Here is a 26,627-nt window from a genome sequence, read left to right as displayed (position 1 = left end):
CGGCTTTCACGGTTCTTTTGTGTTCTATTTTTTCATTTTGGGAACAACTCATTTGTTTTAAAAAGATAACACTCCATTGAAATCTGACTGACACAGCAACAACTTTCCCACTTTATCATGCCTCCTGTCATTTAATTTGACATTTCAAGTATAAACCTCCCTCTTCAGGCTGCGCTGTAAACAGATAAAATTGCTTGACTTAGTCTTCCCACGGTTTTATGTAAGCACTAATTAATCCATATAAGGCCACGTACGGCGAGGTGCACGCCCAGAACACCTCCATGTTCCACGGGCTTGCTGTGGCGTGTGGTCGCCCTGCCTCGCTGCCAGGAAGTTCAGGAACTCGGACACCGCCCCGGCCTCCCCCCAGCCCCCGCCGCTTCGTCTCCTCCATTGTTGAGCAATAGACTGTCTCATCGAAACGACCTTAACCGAAACTCTCCACTCTGCTAAAGCGCTCCTAACTTTTCCAAACGTTTGTTAACATTTTGACACATAAAGCGACTTTAACTTGTCGGCAGGCGAGTGCAACTGGACGGAGCCTCTGAGGTGAGGAAAACTTTTCAGGCGAAGACTTCCATACTTCCCATTCCTCCATTTTGAACTTTTAAACTCCAGTTTATCTAACGGGTTGTTGTCGTATAGTTAACAGTGTATCATCTGTTTCTTTCACTGTGAACATTTGACTTGTATTTAAGTACAGGATTTTCTGGCTGACAGTTTATAGTTTATAAGAATCCTTTTTTTCTTAGCAGCAAGGCTACAGAAAAACGGCTAACATTGGTGTTTGTTGTCAGTCGGCTAGCGTTAGCAATAGCTGGTGTTTGGAAAGGTTGGATAATGTTAGCAGGTAGCAGCGACTGTACGTCAGGCTAAGTTGGCTGAAATCAAGAAGTACTTGCTGAGATTTGTTTTACTTCCCTATTAATGTTGACCTAAACAGCTGCGTTACGCTCATACTCTAAACTGACTTATATTTAACTGGGTAAAACAAAACGACAATACTTAGAGTTGCTCGGGACAACAGGTGAGGAGCTTAAAGTAACAGCCTCTGACGTTAGCTTCTGAGGTGAGTGTGGTAGGCTCACATTTACAGACATTGTTATTGACTTATAGTGTACTTTGGAATCTGTTTTGTTCTCGTACATTACCAAGTATCTTACATTTGTTGGTGTGTGTGCGCAGTTTTAGTTTCATTTTTTCTCTTGTGAAGATTTTACCTTTCGAAGTTAAATGCCCCACCCAAGTGGATTGGGTAAACGCATTTTAGTTTAGCTACTCTTGTATTTTGGAGTCAAACACATGCCTATTTTTCAAATTGTACTGGTTCAGTAGTTTTTGGGAGGGAGAAACGTGTATTTTAGAGAATCTGGCATGTTCAGGCTTACACCAGGGCTTTTATTTCTTAAGTATTACAGAGCAAAGACCACATTTGAATTTTGTTTTTAACTTGGTATCTAAAAAACTTTACATTTAACCTTAAGGGCTACACACATTGTTGCAATGAAAACCAAATGAAATGGAAATTTAGGTTAAGATTTTGTAGGTTTGCCCCAGGAAATAAAACCTCATAGATTGCATTCACATAGATTTAGATTGTTCCTACCAAAGCGTCTCCAATGGGCTGGAGCTACAGCCTGTTCTGTTTGGTTCTATAAAATAACTTGTTAGATTTTTCTGCAACCATAGAGCCAGTGTGCATCTGTGTTATTTCCTCCGTAAAGGTCAGAAAATCTATGAGCCTCATTCTGTTTTAATTTGTTCTTATGGATCACACTACAGGGAGCCATTTTTAACAAAACAAATCATATTAATTTCAATATTACTGAGATAATTAATGTTAGCGCTGATAGGTTCCAGTAGTGCAACAAATGAGTTGAACTCATTGTTTGGAACAAGATCTATTAATACTAGCAAAGGATATTGAAAGATAGACGGTGCTTAAACAAAGTCAGAAATAGCTTTTATGCGTTCAGTGGGATTTATCTGCTGTAAGAGCAGATGGGTCAAAATCAAAATAAACAGGAAGATAAAACAATGTGTTCAGGTAAAACACAAAGACTTAAGAATTCTTTTAATCTAAGATGAGACAGATAAAATCTGAACCTGTTAAACATGGTGGTCATAACATTTTTATTGATTGTTGGTCTTCAGCTCCTGACAAAAGCGCCTCTAAGGGCTTTTTCAGTTAAACTGGTTCCAGTGCCTAACTGCTAGTGCTTACCAAGCATTATTTCTTTGTGTTTCCATCGAGACAGAACCCTGACTCTAGTACCAAAAACCGGAGCTAACGCAGCCCCAGTTTGCTGCTGGTCCAAAGGAAAGAACCATTTTCCTCAGGAGCTAGGGGCAGGCTCATGGCAGAATGCACTTAATCAAAATGTTATGAGCCCCATGTACAAAAGTCCGGAGTTTTGTTTCTGATCAGTTAAACATAAAACACAGAAACACAGCGCTTTGAGAGTAAAATGTCGGATTGGTGTCAGAATGATAGAAGGTGAATCTCTTATCTTTTCCACTGAATCCATAAATGTTGTTTTTGACTCAGTTCTTTACCACTGCTAGGCTTTTAATGTTGCCAGATGATGTTAAGAAGTCTTGCTCTAGAAGCTGTGTTCAACTCCCATTTACCAGCGCCGCTGGTTTTGACGAGAGATCAGCTGATCAGGATTGTAATGCATCCCCACAAGCACAGCTGGGTGTTTAGAACCGCCCTAATAAATTAAGGTTGGGATATTAAAGCATCTACTCGCAGGAATATTGGGATACATATTACTAGTGTCGATAAATTGCCTCCATACACTAAAATTCTTCACAAAATCACAGAAAAAAGCTGGATGAGGATAAAGCGATAATAAGAATTGAGATGTTTATTGGGAGCAAATGGCGCTGGCTCCCGGGTGTTGGAAAAGTAACCCTGCTCTTTTTCTACAACCCCGCTTTATTTTCTTATACTATTGGGTCTTTTATTGACAATGTAGGTTATGAGCTGGTTCTGACATTGTTATCACATTACAGCTGAACAACTTTTTAGTTTCATTCTCTCAGCCTTCGGGGGTTGCTGATTAACCTTGCTTGCCCCATGTCGGATGGTTAATCAATTGCGTTGAAGTGAGTGTCTGAAAAGAAAAACTGAAATTAGGCCACAGTGTTGTTGTGTGCATCCTTTGACTGTCCTTCTCTAAAGGAAGGGGCCTTGGCTCCGAAAGGGACCTTTTAGTATTTTGAACACTTTCAGATAAACTCTTTGAGAGCATTCTGCAAATCTGAAAAGATTTTCACAATAGGAAGTTACTGTCTGAGACCTTTTTTATTTTTAACAGCTAAGCACAAATCTAAATTGTCTGACATATAAAGTGGGTTGTTTTTTTTTTTCGTGGTCCGATTGGCTTTTGAATGGCCTGGAAGAACCAATTATGTCAGCATTAAAACCCATCCAGATTGTTGGAGACTGATCTTTGTTTGACAGAAACATATGTGTACCTGGTAATGCGTTTATTTGTTAAGCTTAAGCACTTTGCTTAAGTTAAAAAAAGAAAGAAAAAGAAACTATTCTGGGGAGAGAAACAAATCAATATAGAAAAACAGTGAGTTTGAGGGAAAGGAATGAGGTCATTGTCAGTTGTAGACTGCAAAAATGTTTATCCAATACAACTTTTACTTTCCAGTTGTTTTGACTATCAGACATTAGCTTACAGATTTTAATCTTGTGATAAATTAGCATTAGCAATATCAAGTACAGGGCTAATCAACCTAACATGATAATTACACGTTCATAATACCACTTTTACTTGTATTGATGTACTTACATTGCACAGTAAACTCAGAATGCACTTTTGAGGTCATGAATAACCAATGGGATGGCATTGGGTCGATGAATATTCTCCTAAACTATGTGTTTTGCTCTGTGGCCCTGCTGGCATCGTGTTGATCTAATGTGTGGTTACCTTTCAAAACTAATCCTCCCGTATCTATGTTTACATTTTTGCTGGGAGCCGTTGAAGATCACTTATGCAACCTCTCTGTGTCGGGTGATATGGGAAAGAGGGGGAAAAATCCCTGAGCATTTCAAACTGAGATTAAATGCTTCTTTTAAAGTTACAGCAGGAGGTTGATCCAGCTTGACTGTGGAAAGGTAATTTAACATTTCATCACCACTGGCTTTACAATACAGTGTTGACATTAGACCAAACTGTGCTCTATAGCAGACTTAGTCAGCCTCATGGGTTAAAGAAGAATCGGTAAAAGAGTACAGAGTTGCCTTCTAAAGACGCAATGTTTTTACTTTTTCTTTTCTCTTGGTCGGTAGTTATTATGTACGTCTGATGTTGTAATTGTTTTTCTTTTTAACCCATAGCACCAGACACGATGACGAGCATCAACACACCCAACATCAACTTCAAGTGGGACCCAAAGAGCCTGGAGATTCGTACTCTGGCAGTGGAGAAGCTACTGGAGCCCCTTGTTACCCAGGTAATGCAAACACGAATGATGTATTTTATTACACGTTTATTGAACTAGATTGCAGATCCTAGAACTATAGCATGTAGATAGAATTATTTCTTGATATTTTTCTAAATAAAGAAGCAGAATAATAAAACGTTTGGTTTGTGCTAACTTCTTGGTTAAAAAAATCCTTTTTTAAAACAAAGGCAGCATTACCATATGTGATATATTAGAAAATCTATTCTTTCAATTACATATGTATTTGTTTAATTGGTTTGTTATTCTGCACAGGTCACCACTTTGGTCAACTCCAGCAACAAAGGGCCATCTAACAAGAAGAAGGGACGCTCTAAGAAGGCTCATGTTTTGGCTGCGTCAGTCGAGACTGCTACCCAGAACTTCCTTGAAAAAGGAGAAAAGATTGCAAAGGAAAGTCAATTCCTTAAGGATGAACTCACTGCTGCAGTGGAGGATGTCCGCAAGCAAGGTACGTTTACAAAAAACAAGTATACCACGGTGTTTGGTTTTTAGATTGTCCCTAGAAAGGCTGGTAGATAAATAAATCATAATTTGTTCATGTATCACTTTTTTTTTTAAGTTTGCAACTGGGCCCATATAGACTTCATTAAAGCACACATATTGTTCCCCTTAATATATAGGTTGATCCCATTATAAACATACTTTATATAGTCTACTAACATGGTTGATGCATAACTTGATGATGATGAACTCCAAACTCTGGCTTTAAAAATAAGGCGGTTGTCAGAGCACAGTTTGGATAGGAATCACATGACAATAACAGGAAGCTGCAGCAGCTGACACAGTCTCTTTGTTACTGAATTGTCATTGCAAAGGGTATAAAGATTTGTTGGGGGAAACCCAAATTCTTTCATTGCATAATGTCCACTCTCTATAGTGCAGTAGTTTTCCAAGACATGCACTGAAAATTAGGACCTGATGTTTACAAACTGGTTGAGCAAATTGATGCTGCAGAGCTCGCTGAGGGTGCAGCAGACATTCAGTCGCTGGCAGCATAATAATGGTTATTTGCAGGTCAGCTTACTTGGGGACTCAACCAATTCTTAAAAAACATGACTTGATTGGTGCTCCCATGAGATCCCGGGATCACTAAATGTTTTAGTTTTCAGCCCATTTCCCACCTAGAATCTGCTCAGGAGCAGAAGTGTGTGTTTGATTTTCACATCAGACAAAAGGTCACAAAAGTGGGTAATCCTTGCACTTGGTAATGTTTGCTGTCTGGAGGTGGATTATGATGATGGTAAAGATTTGCCTGCCCGTCGGTTTAAAAAGTTTCTTCTCTTTGTTCGATTGAGGAAGAGCTGAAGCGTGTACTATCCACCGCTGTTTCTGCTTTTTAATTAAAATGCCTCCCTTTTAGCTGTTGCCACAGAGATTAGAGTAGTGCAGGGCATGAAATGATAAACGAACATGGTTTCTAGCTGCCTCTGACTGTAGATTTATTTAAATGTTTGTATCCTCCTGTGTGGGCAGGAGTCCACCCACTCAGTTTCTCCTTCCAATTTAATTTCATGTCTCCAGACAGAAGTCAACCATCAGCTTAACCAGCCAGTAATACATAGATTTTTCCTGTGATACTATATTCCATCATCTTACAGCACGCAAGGAAGTGTCATTTGTGTTCCGTCTGAGTATTTGAGCCTTTTCAACCAGGGGGCTTTAACTTGAGACTGGGCTGTTACACCCCCTGTAACGTGACATCTGTGTCACACTGTCTTAAATTTCCAGAACTCCTCTGCTCAGGTTCTGCTCTGTGTTGTTGGGCAGTGGAAGACATGTTGCTAGAAAGCATGTGCTGCACTCGGTGCCCAAGAATGTTAGTGTAGTTTGGGTGAGCTGTCACTCGGCTGGAATTCACTGCCTGTTGTTTGCTGGTGCCTAGGCCTGGCTGTCAGCTATGCCACGCTGCTCAGTGGAGCGTGTTTAGACTGATAATACGGCCATTGACTAGGGTAAGACCACCTTGGATTCAGGAAGCATTTTTCTGCCCAGCTGTAGCCCACCAGCTGTTTAGAGTCAGATTATTATTGATATAGTTGATTATTAATACACATTTTAAAATAGGTGTTGGAACAAGTGTTACTCCCTTAACCAGTTTTCAGTGTGTTGGATATTTTTAACAACAAGCTAATGATGCACACGTCTATTAACGGGGAAGAATGTCTTTACTCAGCTGTTTCTCCCTGCATGTGTCCTTGCTCTCTCCCCCTTGCCCTTCCTACCTGTCTCTTTCCTGTCCTTCTGTTTTAAAAGCTTGTTGTGTGACTCACATTTTGATCATTTCATCATGCACACAGTGGGCTGCAGATGAGCATTAGATAGATGGAAGTTTATTAAAGGAGCAGTGATCACTATCTCCCTTCGGAAAATGGCCTTATTGATTTTCCTCGTGGGGGGGAATAACAGCCTAAGGGGGCTGATTCTGCTTGACGTTTGTTTTGACGGTCATTTGCACAAACTGTTAAATTCGAGGTGTCTGAGTAAAGCGGGAAGATAAGTCTAAACCTATGTTTGTTTTGGTGGAGTTGTATTTCTGTTGCAGTTCCTGCGGTGTAGCATTATTTTCTCAGCAGGGCTAGTAAGTGTTTGGTGGAATGACTTGTGTAAGTGCTCCCATGATGGTGCAAAAACTCTATGTAATGAGTGACTTTGTTTGGCTGTTTTATTTTAGGTTTGAGTAAAAAAAAAAAAAAACTCTTTATTGACAGAACTTTGGTGAACATGAAAACCAAATCCATTAAAACATGATGAAGAAGCTGTCGGGGAAAAGAAAAGACTAAAGCAATGGAAGCTAAACTCGTAAAAAGAAAAGTTAGTAACACTAATACATTGGTTAGAGAGGACAGAGAAGAAGCTAAAGCAACATTGACTGGCTATTAGAAAACCTAGAGATGAAATGAGAGCGTCTGTGTGCGCTGTATACAGACGTTGCAGTAGATGGAAAGTCTTTAGACTGGTAAAGAGGAGCCTGGTAGAAAAGGGTTATGGTAGGTCTCTACAGTAAACAGAAAGGTAACATTCTTGTTCAGTAACATGACCAAACCTTTTAGTTGCTCATACGTTTTATATGTTGCTTAGTTGATTTGTTCGCATGATGCAATTTCAGAATCAAACATTAGTTGTGTTGCAGCTTCAGTCTAAAAAAGGGAAAAAAAAGTATACCACCAAGTAATGTTAAAAATCTATTGCCCCCAAAATACTATCATTTACATGCGGAAATTATAGAGCATCATGCTCTTGTCCAGACAGACTATAATACTACATACCTCAGAATGTTTTTAGAAAGGCTTGAGAATGCTGTTTAATCAGAATGCACAGAGAAATCATACAATTATCAGTTGTTTGCACACTGTACCTCAGTGCTATCAGGTCTTGGAAACAACACTCTTTGGTGTGGAATTTCTTGCTGAGGGAAGAAACCTCAGACTTGGCTGTTTTCATTGTCAGTGAAGTGTTTGAAAATAAATGTAGAGAAAAGAAAAAGGTGGTAGAAGCCATTTAAAAGGAACTTCTATTTTCTATGACATGTTGAAACATGTCTGTGATTCATTTAGTTCAAGATAGGGCAAGGAAGGGTGAGGCTTTAGCAGATAACTGGAAGTCATGACTGAGCACAACAGGGTTGATTGCTTTTTGGTTATTGTTATTATATATACATATTTTACTTTTGAGGTCTAAACCTGGATTTGCAAAAAACCTATTTGTAATTTTTTAACAATTATAAAAAATGTTTGGAATTTCTTTATTTATAGAGCTAAATAGATATCTCCATTGGCTGCAATCTGCATTAGTAGGTTTAAAAAAATAACCATAGATTGAAAATTGCTCACAAAAGTCACATATCGAATAAAGCCTGGACTTTTTTATCACGTTAAATTTAATTGGAATTTAATTGGACCTGTTTGCTTCTATTCACAATAAATCTCTCTGTTTAGTGAGGCCTTACATAAACAATGGAATTGTTTATATTAAAAATGTCAAAATACCCAGTTTTCAAATGGTGCTCAGGTACCGTTCATCACATTTTAAAAGCTAATTTCTGAGGTTTTCTTGAAATATGTCGCAAAGTAATTTCTCAGGCCTTGGCAGCAAAGCTTTACATAACCTGACTGAGATGTAACTTGTTGCCTTGGTCAAGAAAATAATGAAATGGACAAAGTAGATGACAGATGCTGCAGGTGCAGTCTAATTAATTGTAGATTTTCAGTCTTCTCGGTTTCTTCTTTGGCTGCGGGCTTCTTATTGGCCTGGTAACCTGCAAAACATGGAAAGCAGCAGAGGAAGTACTGTAACGACTTAAATGTATAAATGTATTTTGGAAAAAAATCTAGTTATTGGAGATAATTTAGTACTTTATTTTTCAGTAAATATGAGGAAAAAGTGAATTCTAGACGAGTTCGTAAATCAGATTTTCTTAAATGAAGGTTCCTCTAGTACCAGCTTTTTTATTTCAGTGTATTGCAGAGGTTTTAGTAAAGAACTGTCTTTGTTTCTCTTAAGATGCCCAGCTGGCTGTGTTGAAATGACTGACCTTATAGCTTTCTGCTTGTTTACTGGTCATGTACTCTGTAAAGGTGTTATTTTTCTTCCTACTAGAAGGTTGCTTTGCTTGATTTCATTAAATTTCATGTCTCACAATACCCAGTTTCCTTTGTTGGTAATCAACCATAATATAAACCTCTTCTTTAGCTTTTGTTCAACAAAAAGGTTTGATTGTGGCTTGTTTGGGTTTTCTTATGTATAGTTTTGAAGAACAAACTTCAAGAATTAAAACCTGAGTAAACACAAGTTTTGCCTCCCTTGAAGCAGCTCTCCAAACGTTCATGAGGTCTAAAGCCTCGCCGATATTCCACCCACCGCCTCCAGCGCAGCTGCCATCCATGTTTTTATGTCTGCTGGCTGGCTGGCTGCCATTCATGGTGCTGATGAGTGTCACCCAGAAAATGACGTACGAGCTGCATGAGTCCTGATGTGTTGGTTCAAAGGGAGGTCGCATTTTCAAAAATAAGACCCGTGTCTGAGTCAGGACACACTTCTGCACTAGAAAATAAGTCTCTTTGTTACATGTTTATTTCTCACTTTGTTTAAAAAATACATGAGTCACATGCTCTTAAAAGGATTTTTCTTATAAATTTCATACTTGTTAAATTTCCACAAGTTGTAAAAAGATTCTAAAGAAATCACTTATGGATGGACAACAGGGACAAAATAAAAAAAAAAAGTATATCCTGAAATAACTGAATGTTCCATGAAATAATTCAGTGTACCATTTGTTTAATAAATCATAAAATGTTTAAATATACCATTAAATTATGAAGTGCACAATTAAATAATGTCCCATTACATAATTGGATACACAGCAGTGTCATCATGAAATAATTGAAACTGTAAACGTGACCCCTCCCACTCAGTGCAGGGCTGATCCTGTGAAATCTATCGTTTTTACTCTGATGTCTAAACATGGCAGCCTTCTCCACACAAGACCTCAATGAGCTCTCTCGTGAACTGGTTAGAGATATTTTAGACCAAGCTTGGGAAACAGAAGCTGGAGTTGCTCAACCCAGAGTGTGTGGTAACTTAACTGGAAAGATTTTTATTGGAGTTATTGGAGATATTACCGCATTTTCCATTTAAGACCTTGACCTCTTGAGTCCTAGCCAATGTAGAAGAAGCCGTCTTCACTTGCTGTGTGAAGCAGCCAATCAGACGTCGGGGTCTGTTGAGGAGCCGCTCTAATCCCGCCCACTGAGTTTGATGGGTCAAGTTGACAGTTTGAATTATTTCATGATGACACTGCTGGAGTCATGAAATAAATGTAGTGAAATAATCATAAGTATAATTAAACACATTTATTTAAAAAAATTACATTTGATTATTTAATTTCAGAATTATATCTAAGTATTTAATGGGACATTTAATTTTTTAATTGTGATTTCATAATTTAATGGTATATGTAAATATTTGATGTATTAAATAAAGTAATGGTACATTTATCTTTCATGGGACATTCACGTTTATTTATTTACTGATTTATTTATTTTGTCCCTTTTGGCCTTCCATACACTATTACCCTATTACCCTAGGAAGAAATGTAATACTATTTGTATTTCCTTTTCTTTTAATAGTCGTTTGTGAATTTGTGTACTCCTACAGTACATCTATTGTCCCAGAAGAATAACTTATCAAGATGAGCAGAGAGGAAATGTAACAGAACTCTTTGTTTGCCCCATATCTGCATCACACCACCTGTGTAAGGAAACAATTCATATTTATTTTTCCTGCTTCCTCCAGTCCATCTAGATCTGCATTACAGAAAAATCAACAAGATAAATACGCGTCTCTTATTTCTGGGAATGTTGTTGGAAAGTCTTTTCTAGAATAAGTTTGCCTGTTGCTTTCATTGAAATACAGGGCAGATTTACTGTCTCGTTCATGATTTAAGGCTACAAAGGCAATTTGTGTGCCAAGTCAACTGTGTAGTCCCATCCAATGTGAGCCAATGCACAATGCTGGAAAAACCAGACAATGAGCCATTGCTGTGGTTTTGACCTCCATTTTTTTGTTTCTTTTCTGTGAGCATGTCCATTGGGAAGTAGGAACACTGTGTGACACGTGCTGACCCTAGCTAAACAGGATAGATGCGTCAGACTACTGCTGTATCTCTAATAATGGCTTTTGACGCAGTAAACATGTTGTGGAGAAATCACAGTGACGGACTGTTTTACACACTTACTAGCCTGTAATGCACCATACACCTGTTTTTAAAATGGATATTATTACTCTTTTAAATACTCTGTTCTGACAAGTTTATTCTAAAAACTTAATAAATATCACCAGTGATTTAAATATTTCAGAAAACACAACATGAATGTATGAAATTGAGATATTTTTGGGCTTTTTCTCTTACTCAGGTGAATCGATGCGACTGGCCTCTGGAGAATTTGCAGAAGACCCCTGCTCCTCTGTGAAGAGAGGCAACATGGTCCGTGCTGCCCGGGCGCTTCTTTCCGCCGTCACACATCTACTGGTTCTGGCCGACATGTCTGATGTTTATAAACTCCTGCTGCAACTTAAACTGGTAAGATAATTGAAAACACGCATGCTACTTCGACTTTTAAGAACATTTTAAAACTCACCAGATTTTAAAACTCACCAGATTTTAAAACAACGAAGGATTTAATTGTGTCAGTTTTTCTAACTGCTGCTGATGTTGTGGCAAACTCACTGGAGAGCATTACCTCTCTATTCCTCTGTTGGGAGCAGTGCCGGATTGCAGCTTGGTATCTTTTCCACTGTCAAGTTGTATTGTAGCTTTGTATTGTTCTGTATTTATCATGAGCCTAGTTTAGAGGCTCCTGCAACAGCTCTCCTCCTGGTGGTGTTAAAGTATTCTGGCTCTCCAGGAGAACAAAACAAGGATTATGGTCGCTGGCTTGCTGACACAGACACTGACCAAAAAGGCATCTGAGTACAGAGGAGGGCTCCCATAATGGCATCCTGAGAAGACTGCAGCCCACGTGTACCTAGTGTAGTGTTTCTAAGTCCTGGTCCTGGTCGGGATCGACTGCTCTACCAGTTTCAGATATGGTTATGTTCCAGCACATGAATCAAAAGGTGGTTATATTTGCACCCTCATCCTTAGCATATCATCAAGTTTTGCAAAAGCCTGTTAATAACTTGTTTATTTGAATCAGATATGTTGGAAACCTGAAAAAATGAAATGAAGGGCCTGGAATGGCTTGGTTACTCTAACAAATACTCCAAAGTATGGTAATCACTTAAAGTTCTTTGAAAATGTAAAATAAAGTACTTGTAGCACTTTTAGGTCTGTGTAAATAAGGTGTAAGTTGTAATGTATGACTTTCAATTGACATTGCTGTTTTCTCCTTAATCTGTTGCTCAGTGACTCAAAAATTAGAAAAAATATCACACATGGACTTTGTTTCTGAAGAGTTATGCATTCGCCTGCGACTATGCCACTTAAACACAACTTCATATTCTAAATAAAATTAACAGTTGTGTTCATGTGGACGGGATAATCGGAGATTATTAAAACAATAGACATAGAGGGCCCGCCTCATGCATGCTTGCTATTGTTTATTAACACCTGACCTGCTTTGGCCTGACATAATTAATTAATTAATTATAAAGCTGAGAGAAAATGACAAAACTGTTGAAAAAAAAACGGGCTACGGTTGTTTTGTCGAGGCATTGACTTGGTGTGTTTTAACCACCCTTTGGACTTTCTCTTGAATTGTGACGTTCGTGACGCTGGCGTTATTGCCTCATACTTGTGTTTTTGGCTCGAGTCCCAGAAATTATGAATGCAGACTTCTTTTATCAAAATCCAGGGAAAAACATGTTTAAAGGATCAGGAGTAGTGACGTGAAATAAGACATTCAAACCCAAGTTGCCAATCCAAACTTTCCTTCCCTTTGAGCTTTCATACTTCACACCACTGGTGTTGAGTGATTCTATGGATCTACTTTAAAACCACAATTAATACTTGGACACAGAAAATTGCTACATGAAATTAATTTCTACCCAGTTTTTGGGGACTGAGTATTTTCCTGGTTTAACATGCAGCTTCCACTGGAATTTTATTGGGGTTGAAATGTAGTTTTGAAAAACTACTGGAAAAAACGTTTTCCAGTTTGAATGCTTTTTAACTGTTTGTAACTTTAGTTTTTAAAATTTGGCCTCAGGTGGAGGAAAATCTGCTGAAAGTGCGGAATGCTGAAACGGAGCAGGAGTTGGGAATCCAGTATAAGGCCCTGAAACCAGAGGTGGACAAGCTGAACATGATGGCTGCCAAGAGACAGCAGGTAATGTAAAGCAGCCAAGAGTTCGGACAGAAAAGCCTGGATTTGGTTTAGTTGTTTAGTTGGCATGTATCTTAATGGTTTTGTCATTGTAAGGTCAGGAACCCGCCTATTAAATGCAGATTAGAAAAGAAAGTAAAAAAAAACGGTTATTTATGCGAGGAAATGGATGTATTCAGTTTGTTTCCTGTTCTTACCAGTTCCAGTAAAACTAATACAAATTAAATTGGCTTAATCTGAATATGCCAAAAAAACTATACATGTACAGTATTGGCAATATATACATGTTTCACCTCATTTTTATCTCTCTTATGTACATAGTGTACATATTTGCTGTAACTTTATTTTCACTTTTATAGAATGTTTTATATTCAGTGTTTTTACTTTTTGTTGCTTTGCCTGCGCTATTTGTACTATTTGTTTTTATTAATGTTTTTTCTATAAATGATCTTCCTAGATGTTCACCTTTTTACTCTGCCTTGCTGTGGTGACAATTTAGCTTCCCCCTTGGGGGGTGAATAGTCTTACCTTAATTGTTTTTATGCACTTGTTCTACAACACTGAGACTAACATTAAGGATTTAAATGATTGAACATTTTTTATGTTTGCATGATGTTAAGCTAACCAAATTGCATCTTGCTTGGAAGCGAAGGATCACGCAAACAGTTTGGATCATTTTTACAAACTTAATTCAGGAACACTGATTTAGAGAACATTTAAAATTGTTGCATCTTAATGCCAGTAAACAATTCAAGGTACTTACATTATGTCAGAATATTACTGCACTATTGAGTAACAGCTTAGCCCTTGTAGAAGTACTTTGAAGATCTTATTTAACTACAAATTCAAGAATCTTAAAAATATTTAGTTCCAAAATACCTTCTTCTATAAATGTGTATACATGTATCTATAAATAATTGCAAATGCACCAACTTTGCTTATATGTGCACAGTTTTTAATGGAAGGGAAGTAATGAAGCTTAACAGTGATTGGTAGTTGAGGGGTGGTAACTTGAAAGTGTTCGTCTTGGAGATGAGGGGCCAGTTTTCAATGTGCAAACTGTTCCTTTGTTTAATACCAATCGTGTGCCTCCTTTTCCTCCGACTGTAGAATCTCAGAACAGTCTTAAAATCTGAATAGCAACACATTAAACTGCAAAGGCCCTTTTATAATGGCCTGATTATGACTGTAGTATTACCACAGGGGACAGAAATAAATCTGGGTCATTTATAACAACTCTTAGTGTTTCCATCAGGGCCTGACAGGCCCATTTTAAACTGAAAGCATATCATCCCTGTAAGTATTCCAGCTTTCACTTTAACCCCAGTTTCATCCTTTTTCATTTTGCCCTCTTAGGAGCTAAAGGACGTCCATCACAAGGACCAAATGGCTGCAGCACGGGGGGTGCTGCAAAGGAATGTCCCTATGCTGTACACGGCATCCTGTGCCTGCCTGCAGCATCCTGACGTGGCAGCCTACAAGGCTAACCGTGACCTGATCTACAAGCAGCTGCAGCATGCCGTCTCTGGAATCTCCAATGCTGCCCAGGCCACCACCACGGAAGACTCAGCCCTGAACCAGTCAGCAGGGGGTGGAGAGCTCGCCTATGCACTCAACAATTTTGATGTAAGTAAAATGAGAGATTTACAAGTCACAGCCTGTTTGCCTATGAGGTGTGTATGCTGCTCTTAGTCAAAGCACATCACCTCCCCCTTTCTAAATCCACAGCTTAAAAACTATGAGAAATATTTCAGAAAATAAAAAAGTGTAATAAAAGTTCTAGATTTTCAAATTTTAAAGAGCAAATTTAACTAAACCATGAACTGACCAAAAAGCCTTAGGGGCTTGAACTGGAGGTAGAAATGGGGACAGGATGAGCAGACAATGTGGGACACGGCTTTGGGGTAAAGTGAGTCTGCTCTTGAGTCACTACTGCTTCATTTCTTAATTTGCCTCCGTTTCAAATCAATGAGATTTATACTGCCACGGGTTTCATGTAGAGACATACTGTGAACTATGTTTACAAATGAATAAATGACACACTCTTGCATAAACAATGATAAACCCTTTTTAAACAAGGTGCTTGCACTACTACCTCTGGTATAAACTGAATTATAGCGTTTTTTTTTCCTTTTACAAAAGAAATTACAGAAACGGATTCAATAAGTATATAAAACACGTGACCACTACTCATAATATGGACATGAAACATAATGCCAAGATAACTGATGGCTTAAAAATAGAGCTAATCAACCTAATGCTGCTTAGGGAGATAAATACAATGATGATTAGATTTTCTTTGACTCTTACCTCTCTAAGACATGCAGCGCATAATATTATTTACAGAAGGCTTGTTCGGTTAAACTCTGTGGGCTTACATGTTTTCATATTCTTTTGTGCCAAATTCAATAACTAATCTTGTAATATTCAAATATTTAGTCATTTGACAAGTAGCATGGTCTTTTTTTGTGTTGGTACTTTGATAAAGTGCATTCACAGCTGTGCGTACATTATTTGTTTCTCCAATGTTAATCTGACATTTGTTTTAGTGCAAGAATGAAGGGAATAACAAACTTCATCCTTGGTAGTAGTAAACTACAAATTTTAAAGCTGCATTCTTTTTATTACATAATGTAACAAATGTAAAATCAGAAAAAAACTTTTTGTCATCTATGTACAAAGATAATAAATGTAGAACAGGCGCATCTCCACATTTAATGGTCCATCAGCTTTGTGCTCAAATTCCGAAATTTGATTTTTGTAAAGCTTGGAGATGCTAATGCTGATTTTAGGCCATTCTGATTTCTCAAAAAAATTGTAATATAAAAAAAAAATATAAGAACATTGTTTAAAATATGTTCTTATGTCATTTCTGTCAGTGGTCCTTACGTTCATTAGTAATATCAAGGTCTGTGTGAGTCAGTCACTGTTAATCGGGGTTTTAGTGGCTATAACATTCTGTACTTGCAATAAGCTTGGCTAGCATTACTAAAACAGCAAACATAGTGTATATTCTCCCAAAATCATGCAACCGTACCTTAACTCTGAGATTTCTGAAAGGCTGACTAGATTTCCTAATCCCGCGTGTTTCATGATGGAGACTGGATCCTTGATGATAAAATGGAGCAGTTTTGCTGTACTACCTTCAACCTCCCTGTTACATGCTAAAAGTTTGACTCTCAGCCTGACCAAATTGCAGACATCCTCGACATGTCAGAAAAAATTAGATGCCTTTTTTCAAACAGCTTCTTACACCTGTGGGCTTCCTGACAAACAATTCCCTGGTGAAAAAAGCCGATTTGGTCTTCTGCACTCAGTAACAGCCTCCTCACTAAAGCGGGGTGTTGCTTGTTTACCCTGAAAACCTTTAGGAATGGTGCGGGTTCACTGATCTAAAACAAGATTAGATTAATTTTTTTTTTCCAACATGTGGTTCATGGGTCAAAGCCACTCAAGCTGAACTTTGCCCTAATTTGATTAGCTACTGATTTATCAGTGTATCTCTAATTAAATGTGGGAGGATGAAGAACTAGATGTCCGTAATTCTCTTTCCAAGAAGGTGTGATTGTAATGTTGGGCAGCTTTAGGAAATTGGTAGGCAGATTCACAGCCCTAATGTCTAGATGGAGAAACTTTGTTCAGATTACAGTTACTCATAAAGTTTTCCTCTTCTTACTTTTCATGCTTATTGAAATGTGTGGGGATTATTATTTTTTTTTTATATCAACTTGTCCTAATGTCATGTTAATAAAAACAAATGACTGCATCAGCTTTAGGTGTGCTGTAGTGATGAAACCAGAAAGCCTTTTTTTTAATTTAGAAAATCACCTCTAAAGCCCACTTTCAAGTGCTACTCAAAATTAGTAAATGACTCAACCCCCTACACTCTCTCTCTCTCCGTCTGTTTTCTCCTCCGTGTCTCTCCCTTTGCCTGTTGCCATGGTGATATGATATGCAAGCAGAGGAGGTCAGATGACACTGAACGGAGGGAGCTGGAGGTGCCTGTGACAGGGCAAGCTGCCTAAACAAACTACAATTATAACTAAACAGTTTAAATATTTTGTAGCAACAAAGCATCTGAGGCAAGGCAGAGTCCAGATGTCAAATGGATGCTGGCTTCCTTTTTCTTAGCTGTCACAAAACTCATAAAGCATATGGGCCTTGACTCGAAGCTGTAGTGATGCTCTAATGCCTTTGCAGTGCCTCAACAGCATAACTACTGTTAACAGGCTTGCCCCAGCAAAGTCAAACTTAGAGTCGTCTTTCTGCTGAAACAAAAGAAACAGGACAAGGTTATACTAGTGTCTGTATTATGCTAATGGATATAAATGAGTTCTATTAACTTTAAAGTATTTTACAGTTGTGTATGAACCTCTGGTTATGTATTTCAGCATCTTTACTCTGTCAGTCAAATTGGTCTGCATAGTTGTTGTCCCAGAAGGAAGTCTCTTCTAAGGATGTTGCACAAGAAAGCCCTCAAACTGTTTGCTGAACACAAGCAGACTACAGACATGGATTACTGAAACCATGTCTTGTGGTCTGATTAGACCAAGATTAAACCTATTTGGCTCAGATTGAGATATTCTTACGGAGCCACTCCTTAGTTGCCCTGGCTGTGTGCTTTGGGTCGTTGTCATGCTGGAAGACCCAGCCACGATCCATCTTCAATGCCCTTACTGAGGGAAAGAGGTTGTTGGCTGAGATCTCCTGATACGTGGCCCCATCCATCCTCCCCTCAAAATGGTGCGGTCGTCCTTTCGCTTTTGCAGAAAAGCATCCCCAAAGAATCATGTTTCCACCTCCATGCTTCACGGTATGGATGGTGTTCTTGGGTTGCACTCATCCTTCTTCCTCCAAACTTGGCGAGTGGATTTTTAAGACTAGAATAATTTCCTCTCGACCAAATGTTCATATTTAAAGTAACTGAAAAGTACAGGAAGATTCCTGCAGCTCTCTGAGGGAATACTGCTGTTCATTTCCTAAACTCTTTACATGCGTCCATTAAACACAAGTATGGACACATAGTGCATTTTATTCCATTTTCATTGGAATTTGGGTTGTGAATCTTTTGGTGTCGGTGACAAAAACCTTATACTAACCAAAACATTGTCCTTCACATGACGTCAGGCATATTACACTGGGATTAGTGGGGGATAATAATTTCAGGCTATGTGCAAATTTCTGTTTTTCCTCATGTTTTTCTTTTTTATGCATTCCTTTTTCTTTGGATTATTTGTTAGCTGCAGGCAGCAGTCTATTTTTTGTCCTGATTTTGAAGATTTTTACATCAGCATAGTACTTGGGCTGAATAACTTACTTACTGGAAATATTTTTTTGCTCTTTATTCAGTTTCTCTTATTCTTTTTTTTTTTTTTTTTTTTTTTTACAGAAACAAATCATTTTGGATCCTGTGGGCTTCACTGAGGAACGCTTTCGTCCTTCGCTGGAGGAACGCCTTGAGAGCATTATCAGTGGAGCTGCTCTCATGGCTGACTCTTCATGCACACGTGACGACCGCAGGGAGCGCATTGTGGCTGAATGCAATTCTGTGCGCCAGGCTCTGCAGGACCTCCTGTCTGAGTATATGGGAAATGTAAGTGTCTTTATTATCCGAGTCATTGTAAAACTGACAGCTCTTTAACTAGCTGCTACAACTATCCAGTCTTTCTCTTCCGTCACATTTATACAGTAATGCCAAACATGCTGTCTGCACTTTAGCATTCTCACACATGCAAAACTGCTGTTCCACAAAAGAGATGAAAATGTGTAGATGCTAAAGAATCGTACAAAGATCAAAGCTGTAAACTATAGCAGAAGTGTTTGTCTTTTGAGAGATTTCATGCTTCTAAATGAGACAGATTAAGTTTTCTTATAATCTTTGCCCATTTTGTTTTATTTTTTTTTTGTACTTTCTAGTTATTTGTCAGTTATTGTTCTGAGTGTGAGCCCGTTCCTATTCTCTTTGGTAAACTTCTTGCCCAGTCATAACAGCCATTGCTTCTCATATTGCCACCCTGCAATCACAGCCAGTTTATTTTTAGGTCCAACCTAATCAAGCGAAATCTCCAGTTTGTCAGAACAACTTTTCTACTGCATTTAATTCCTGCCTAGCTCTTCTGGAGTTCACTATGACTACAGAAATGGAGAGCAACACATCTCATCAGATCTGTGATGGTGAATGGACATGACAGTGATATGACTACTCATTTGGCCAGATGAAGAAAATAGATTGGAAGCATAATATGTTATTTTCTGTCATGTGCATTTAATGGCCTAATTTAGCCTGTGAGATGTATCGCGTGTGACGTGTGGTTAGCATAGTGAGAGAACGTGAGCCTTGAGATGAACTGTCAGATAACCTGACTGCATTTGTCAGGGATTTTGAAAGGATAAACAAACATGGCAGTGACTTCATGACCATGTGAGTACTGTTTAGCCACAGATAGAACTGTAGATCAAATGCTGCTTTATAAAGAACTTTCTCTGCCGTGAACTATTCAGTCTTAGATTCTACCTGGGCCTTCTGAAGTTGGTCATGTGGACACACTTCTGATTTCTAGATTTTTTTGCAGGTTTTAGGCTATTTAGTTAAACCAGATAAAGTACACATATTCACATTACAGCCAGTGTTTTGATAAAGTGAATAGCACAGACATTGCACCTAGTAGTGGGTGCAGGAAGTGAACATTTTGTCTTCATACCAGATGAAGCACACAGATAGGCAGGCATAAGGAATTGAGTGAGTTTGAAAGGGGGCCCAATTGTGATGATTAGATAACTTGGTCAAACTGCATCTCTTGTGGGCTATTCTAGTGCTGCAGTAGTCGGCATCTATCAAGTGATCCAAGTAAGGAATAATGGTGAACTGACTACAGGGTCCTAACGGTTGGTGGTCATTGATGCAGATGGGGAGCAAAACCTGACCTGTCCAACAGCTGAAGAAGCTGATGGTTGCGGCTTCTTTTTTTTTTTGCTGCTACGAACCAAAAAAGGTTCAGGAATGGTTTGAAGTCTTCATTTGGCATCGGAATTTTCCTGATCTCAGTCCCCTAAAGCATCTTTTCACTGTGCTGGATTAACAGGTCCTTTGCAATGAGGTGCCACCTCAACCTGCAGGAATTAAGTGATCTGCTGCTAACATCTTGCTTCCAAATACCCCAAACCACCTTCAGGGGTTTAATAGAGTCCATGCTCAATAGGTCAGGGCTGTTTGGCCTAGTGTATTGTAAAGAAATCTAAAATTTACTCAAGCTTTATGTTATGTAACTCTTACTGCAATAGAAAACAGTCATTTGTCATCACAGAGCAGAAGAAAATTAATTTGGAGGATTGTGCAACATTAGGCAAATCACAGGGAAAAATGCAGTTTTTATTGATGGATACTGTGACTATTTTGGTTGAGATGAGACCACATTTTCATATATATATTTTTTTGGTTCATCTTGAATTTTTCCCCCTATGCAGAGCATTACTCAAATTAGTGCTTTTGCATTATGTGAAAACAACACAAGGGCAGTACAAATTTGTTGAACTGCACCTACTGACTCTTTGCTTTAAAAGTGTTTCATATTGAAGTATTACTGGAGAAATGACAAAAGCTGTTATAAAAATATTGACCTGTTTTGGGTATTTTCTTGCTTACCATCGATTTTAAAAAGGTAAGTGAAGCAATTTTATTCAGAATGCTCATTAGGTTGATATTGATTCTCTACCTGAGATATGAAATTTCCTACACAGTTCTAAGCTGTGTATTGTCAGTAGACAAAAGTCAATGGGATACATTTAGAAATGTTATTATTGGTGTTCCATCTGGGTTTTTTAAGTCACTACCAACTCAAAAAAACAAAAATGGCACACAGCCTGTTTTTGGTCCTTTGTACATGAAGATATATCATTCAGTGAGGGTTTCAAACTTGCAAGGGAAAAAATTTTAATTTGTCCAGCTCTGAGTAGGACAGATCCTGCCCCATCTTTATTTCCTTTTAATTGTAGGCAGCATTGATGCTGCTTTGAGTGTACCTTGGAAGAGGGAAATTTATTTATTTATGTGAATTGCTTCATGCATTGCTACTGATTGTAAATTATCAGCAGAGGAGTGAATGCATTTCTTTCTAAAGATAATTCTTTTTCATACTCCAATGGGAAAATCAAGCTTATTTTTTAATGCTAATGAATCAAATTCTGATAATTTGAAGAAAAAAAATAAAAGAAAAAAATGAATAGAGCAAAATTGACCTTAAATAAATAATTGCTGCGAGCAGCATTGAAGGCCCTCGCACCTCAGCGCAACTCGGCCTGTGCAGCGACCGCGGGAGCCTGGCATCGCCGCCTACGCATTACTGACGAGGCTGCCATTCAACTCCACACATCGCCACTAGGAGGGACTGTGAGCGACATGTCATATGATGTTCGGACATGCAGAGTTCTCATCTGGCGAGAAGCATTTAAAATTTGGGGGAAATCCAACCTTCCAGATGGAAGCTGCACTGAGTTTTTTATTAGTGGGCGGAGCTGAAATGATGTCATGAACTGACCGTGGCAACATGTTCAGAATTGATCCCTGATGATGTATACTAAAATTCTAGTGGATCCAATGATGTATGAGGGAGATAGAGCACTTGAAATGTCCTAGGGGGCGCTGTTGATCTAAATTTCAATGTAATCCAATAAAACTGTTTGGCGGCTGACAAAGATCAACCATATTCAGTATGGAGTAAATCAGACCCTCCTGATGGAAGCTACACTCATTTGTTTCTTAGTGGGCGGGGCTAAAGTGATGTCATCTATTGACTGTGTCAACATGTCAATCATTAACTCATGATCATGTATACTACATTTCAAGTGAAGAACATCAAAAATCGACTCTCTAATGGAAAACATGACACTTCCTGTTCCCAGGGGGCGGGGCTTCGATGATGTCAGCATCTGATCACTGAATATTGTTCAGGGCCAGAGGCAGATCAATCTCAGAAGGTTTCAGGTCTCTGTGACTTTCCTTGTAGCAGCTATATCAATTCTGTCTTATGTAGAGAAGTCATATTTTGAGGTGTGGCCACGCCCACAGGCTTTCATGTATCAAAAAGCTTTTGATAACTTTTGATCCCCAGTGCCTTAAGAGTATTCTGAGTGATTTTCAAGTCTCTAAGTCAAAAGCTGTAGGAGGAGTTCGCTCAGATATGCGGGCCAGAAAGGGCAAAACCGGGGTCAAAATGGCAATTTCAATCCAAGATGGCCGACTTCCTGTTGGGTTTGGACCAAAACTCCCAGAGACTTTTTGGTAAGTTACATATGTGTACCAAATTTCAAATACCTCAAAGCATGGCTTTAGGCTGATTTTTATTTATTTATTATTTTCTAGGGGGCGCTGTGGACAAATTAGGCCACGCCCACCAACTATGTCATCAGATCTCTGTTGGGGACTGGACAAGGATCAATCACATTGAATTTGGTGCAGATCAGATGATGTATGTGGAAATTAAAGCCAAACGTATGGCCATGGCCAACTTCGCCACGCCACCATGGTCACGCCCTTTTATGAAAAGTCACTGTGCTTGAAATTAAGTTAGACCCACTACTTATCAGTCACCTGACACAGTTTTAAGTTGATTGAGTGTAGACAGCCAGATAGCGACCTTTCCCAGTAAAAAGAGACTTCCTGTTCTCAGGGCTTTGATGATGTCAGCATATGACCCCATAGGATCGTCGGGAACCCGAAGGTCCTCCTTCATGCCAACTTTGGTGTGATTTGACGCAACGGAAAAAAGAAAGAAAGAAACAATAAGAAATCCTACGATTACAATAGGCCCTTGCAGCCTCGGGCCTAATTAGCACTCTGGTTTCATCGATGTTGCTAAGGGAACCGGATGGATGTCAAAGAATTACCAGTTTTTCCAGCTGAATTACTTCCTCTAAGAGGTCATATGGACTAAAATGTTTTTGAACCTCAGCTATGAGATCACCTCCATGTCATTGGATGTCAGTGAATTTCTTTGTCTGGACTGGAAAGGTGAAATTCTATGGCCAATATAAATGTTATTTAACCTGCAAAATGTAACATGCTTCACGTTGATTTACAGACAGGCAACTAAATATTGTTGGCTGTAGAAAAGCGGCCTTTCTGTAATCAGGATATTACTGGTTTTGTCGTAAATCTTCTTTTCATGTGGGATTACTGGCCAAGTTATTAAATCTGACATTGGCTCTTTTTGTTTCTCACTTCTTAATATCTTTGAGCAGAAGTGTCTGCTAGACAAGTGTGACGTTTTGGTAATGCAAACCTGATTAGCCATGTGCAAATTGTCTTTCTGTGGCAGCTGATGTAAACAGAAACTAGAGCTGAATTACAGAGCAAGTCGGATTTATTAGTGGAGTCTGGGTTGGAATGTCCCTTTTTGAATAGGTTTTGTTGAAACATTTGCATAGGGTGCACATTTTTCCTTTTTTACCCCTGTAGCAGAAACAATATCATGTTAATGATCATTTTACAACATTGCAGCTCGTCTTCCCAGGCAGTGAAGTGGAAAGGTGGATGAGGGGTAATGTTGCCCCTGCCCCGCCACATTGGGAAACCTCAATTATTCTAGATAGCTATGATGGTTTAGCATCCCACAAGTTAAGTGTAACAGTTTCTGACACTTTTTTTTATGAAGGCGTCCCTTGTTACCAGCATCTGTCAGGGTTTTGTCACACCTTGCAAAATGCTTTGTTCCTCTGACATGCACAGCTACTGACATTTAAGTTCCTGTGAGTTTATTAGCATTTTCACCTGTGTGAAAATGACATGTAGTACCCGGCATCTACAGTGGGACCCAACATCCTTTTCCTCTTTTCTTTTTAGCTCAAAGCAAGTGTTAGGACTTGGCACTCCTTAACATTTCTTGTACACATTGGACATCTGTTTTAATCCCATTCCTCCTTTGCAGTCTCCTTCCTGTTTGTCCCTTTCTCTTCTGATGGCTTGCTCTTCCCCCAACCCTTACTTTTTGCCTTGGGCACCTTAAGTGAGTGGAAGAATTCAGTTCTATCCAATTTTCTCTCTGCCTGCTCAGATACATCTCATTAAAAATTAATTTCAGCTGGGTTGTTAAGGTTTACAGTGTGTAACCATCTAGTTGCCTTTTCTGACCGTTGTTGGGCACAGAGCTAGTGCATTTTATCACCTGAAACTGAAGGGTTTCTTCTATATACGCCGAGTACCTTTTTAAAATTTTCAGAACATTGTGAAATACAATGTGCAACACTAGGAGGGAATAAGAACTGTGTTTGAGTGGGGAGATCAAGTAAGGCTGTTGCAAGAAAAGCCTAAAGCTGGGGAAGAACCACACAACTTTCAGACTTGGACGACACATGGAAGGATTGGTTTCATCAGATTTATGTTTGACTGAAGAACTGGGATTACAGACTACAGGATTTATCAGACTAGCTGAACGCATTGGACCTGTGAAGGCGAAAGTTTGAAAGGTACACAAAGAGACCAGTAGGGGGCAGTGATAGAGAATATTCTCAGAAATCACACAGAATATATATTTCTGTTGCACTCCCCACAAAATGAAAGCGATTAAATTTTATTTTTGTCTTAAACGTGTAATATAATGTTTGGAAAGGAATATGTAAACAAAAGTTAAAACTTTCTGTTAAATGCATTTATACCAATTGGACAACATTTTATTCAGAAATAATGGAGCTAATTCTTTAAATAAGTCCCCCTCTATTTTGGTTAACGAATTACATTTTTACCTTTTTATAATCCGTAAAGGTAAAAATACTCTTATTGTGTTTTACTCTTAAATATCCATGTGTATCTATAATTTTTTTTTTGTGCTTTTTTAATCATTGGGATTGCAGTTAGTGTTTGGATGGTTTGTATTATGGCCACTGTTGTTTATATTTATAATGTTTTGTAGAAAAACAGCTCCCAGTCGATGTTGCGTTCCAGCCGGTTTCATTAGCCATAGGCAACAGCCGTTTGCAATTGTGTTTGTAATTGGTTCAGACCAAAACAACTATACCCAAATTTGGGTTGGACACTTGGGAATTCAGGACTTCGCCGACTGTCTCCAACTTCTGCAGACTGATTTAGTCTTTTCCTGACTGGGAATCAGGGCTAAAACCAAACAGAAAACTGAGTCGTCTGTCCCTGTCTTAAGGCACAAATATTCATATCCCTGTATATCAGACAAAGATTTACTTATTATTAAATTGTCACACTAGCATTTATTTTTGTGGTGGGTGTTTTCATTGATTTAATTAAAGAATCCCACTTAATGTTGAGATAAAGCAAACTTGAAAAGCTTATGTTGACATGGTGTCAAACCATTATCGTCGATCTGCAATTGTCTGCACAGATTCTTACCATCTTAACTGTAAAAATTATTCAGTCTGAATGCACTTGAAAGTTGATTTTACCCCATTGTGATGTATGTCTGCTCAAAAACTGCTTGTCGTGCTATCTGGCAACACTCCGTTACAGAAGCAGTGAAGAAACCACCATTCCTTTTTAATGTTTTTGTGTGGCAGCATTTTGAAAACGCTCTAGGAAAAAAAGAAACGGGGACAGAAAGATGAGACATGAAGCACTGCTGGAATGCATTTGATCCTCTCTAGTCCAAAGTCTAAAATACTTCGACTGATCAAACCTGAGCTGGGTAGTTCTACACTGAAGAGATTTCTCAAAGCAGTTTGTGAAAAATGAATTCTTTAACCTAACTGCGAAAACATAAAAGGTAGCGTTTTTAAAACTTTGTTGGCGTTAGGACCCCCTCAGAATGAGACCAGCCTAAAATGACTAACATCTCAACGTCTAATGAACCCATTATTGTGCATTTTCTGCTTTGCTGGATACATTGACACACCTTTAACATGACACCGTAATGAGCATTGTGTTAACTGACTGCAGTGCGTCAAGTACAAAATAAACACCCAAATGAAATGCATCAAATAAATCAAATATTTAATATATTATGGAGATGTTTTTAAAGAAACTAAAACCGTGTCACAGCTGGCAAATTGATCTATTTTGAATCTTATATAAATCCATAATTAAAAGGAATTACACACCGCACAGCGTAACAGGGAAAAGATTTAGTGTCTGAAGGCATTACGTTTATTTATGGCCTCCATAAAACAGTAGTCTGTCAGGCAACATTTCTTAGATGTGGTCCTTTGATCTCTGGTTGGTAGATCCTGGGCCTCTGGATCGGCTTTTCTGTCGGGTGGACGAGTTTAAGCGTTTTTCTCAGCAGTAAGGAAGAAGAATGCAGTGAACTCACAATAAGAAGCTCTGTGCTTAGACAACTTGACTATTTCCTCTCTTCACAGTTG

General features: G+C 38.6%; 1 protein-coding gene across 1 annotated transcript in view; it reads left to right on the top strand.

Annotated features, from left to right (window-relative positions):
* Positions 1-310: 310 nt before the first annotated feature.
* Positions 311-26,627, top strand: part of ctnna1 (catenin (cadherin-associated protein), alpha 1) — an 85,005-nt gene continuing 58,688 nt past the window's right edge. Inside the window, exons 1-7 of the mRNA XM_047354519.1 lie at positions 311-549; positions 4,358-4,473; positions 4,738-4,933; positions 11,397-11,563; positions 13,191-13,310; positions 14,664-14,933; positions 18,697-18,900. Coding sequence (XP_047210475.1) covers positions 4,369-4,473; positions 4,738-4,933; positions 11,397-11,563; positions 13,191-13,310; positions 14,664-14,933; positions 18,697-18,900 — 1,062 coding nt within the window. The 5' untranslated portion in view covers positions 311-549; positions 4,358-4,368. The remainder of the gene's footprint in view (positions 550-4,357; positions 4,474-4,737; positions 4,934-11,396; positions 11,564-13,190; positions 13,311-14,663; positions 14,934-18,696; positions 18,901-26,627) is intronic.

The sequence above is a fragment of the Girardinichthys multiradiatus genome, chromosome 23 (genome assembly GCF_021462225.1).
Source record: "Girardinichthys multiradiatus isolate DD_20200921_A chromosome 23, DD_fGirMul_XY1, whole genome shotgun sequence".
NCBI lineage: Eukaryota > Metazoa > Chordata > Actinopteri > Cyprinodontiformes > Goodeidae > Girardinichthys > Girardinichthys multiradiatus.
Note: the sequence above shows the minus strand (reverse complement) of the source record. Positions and strands in the feature narration are given on the sequence as shown.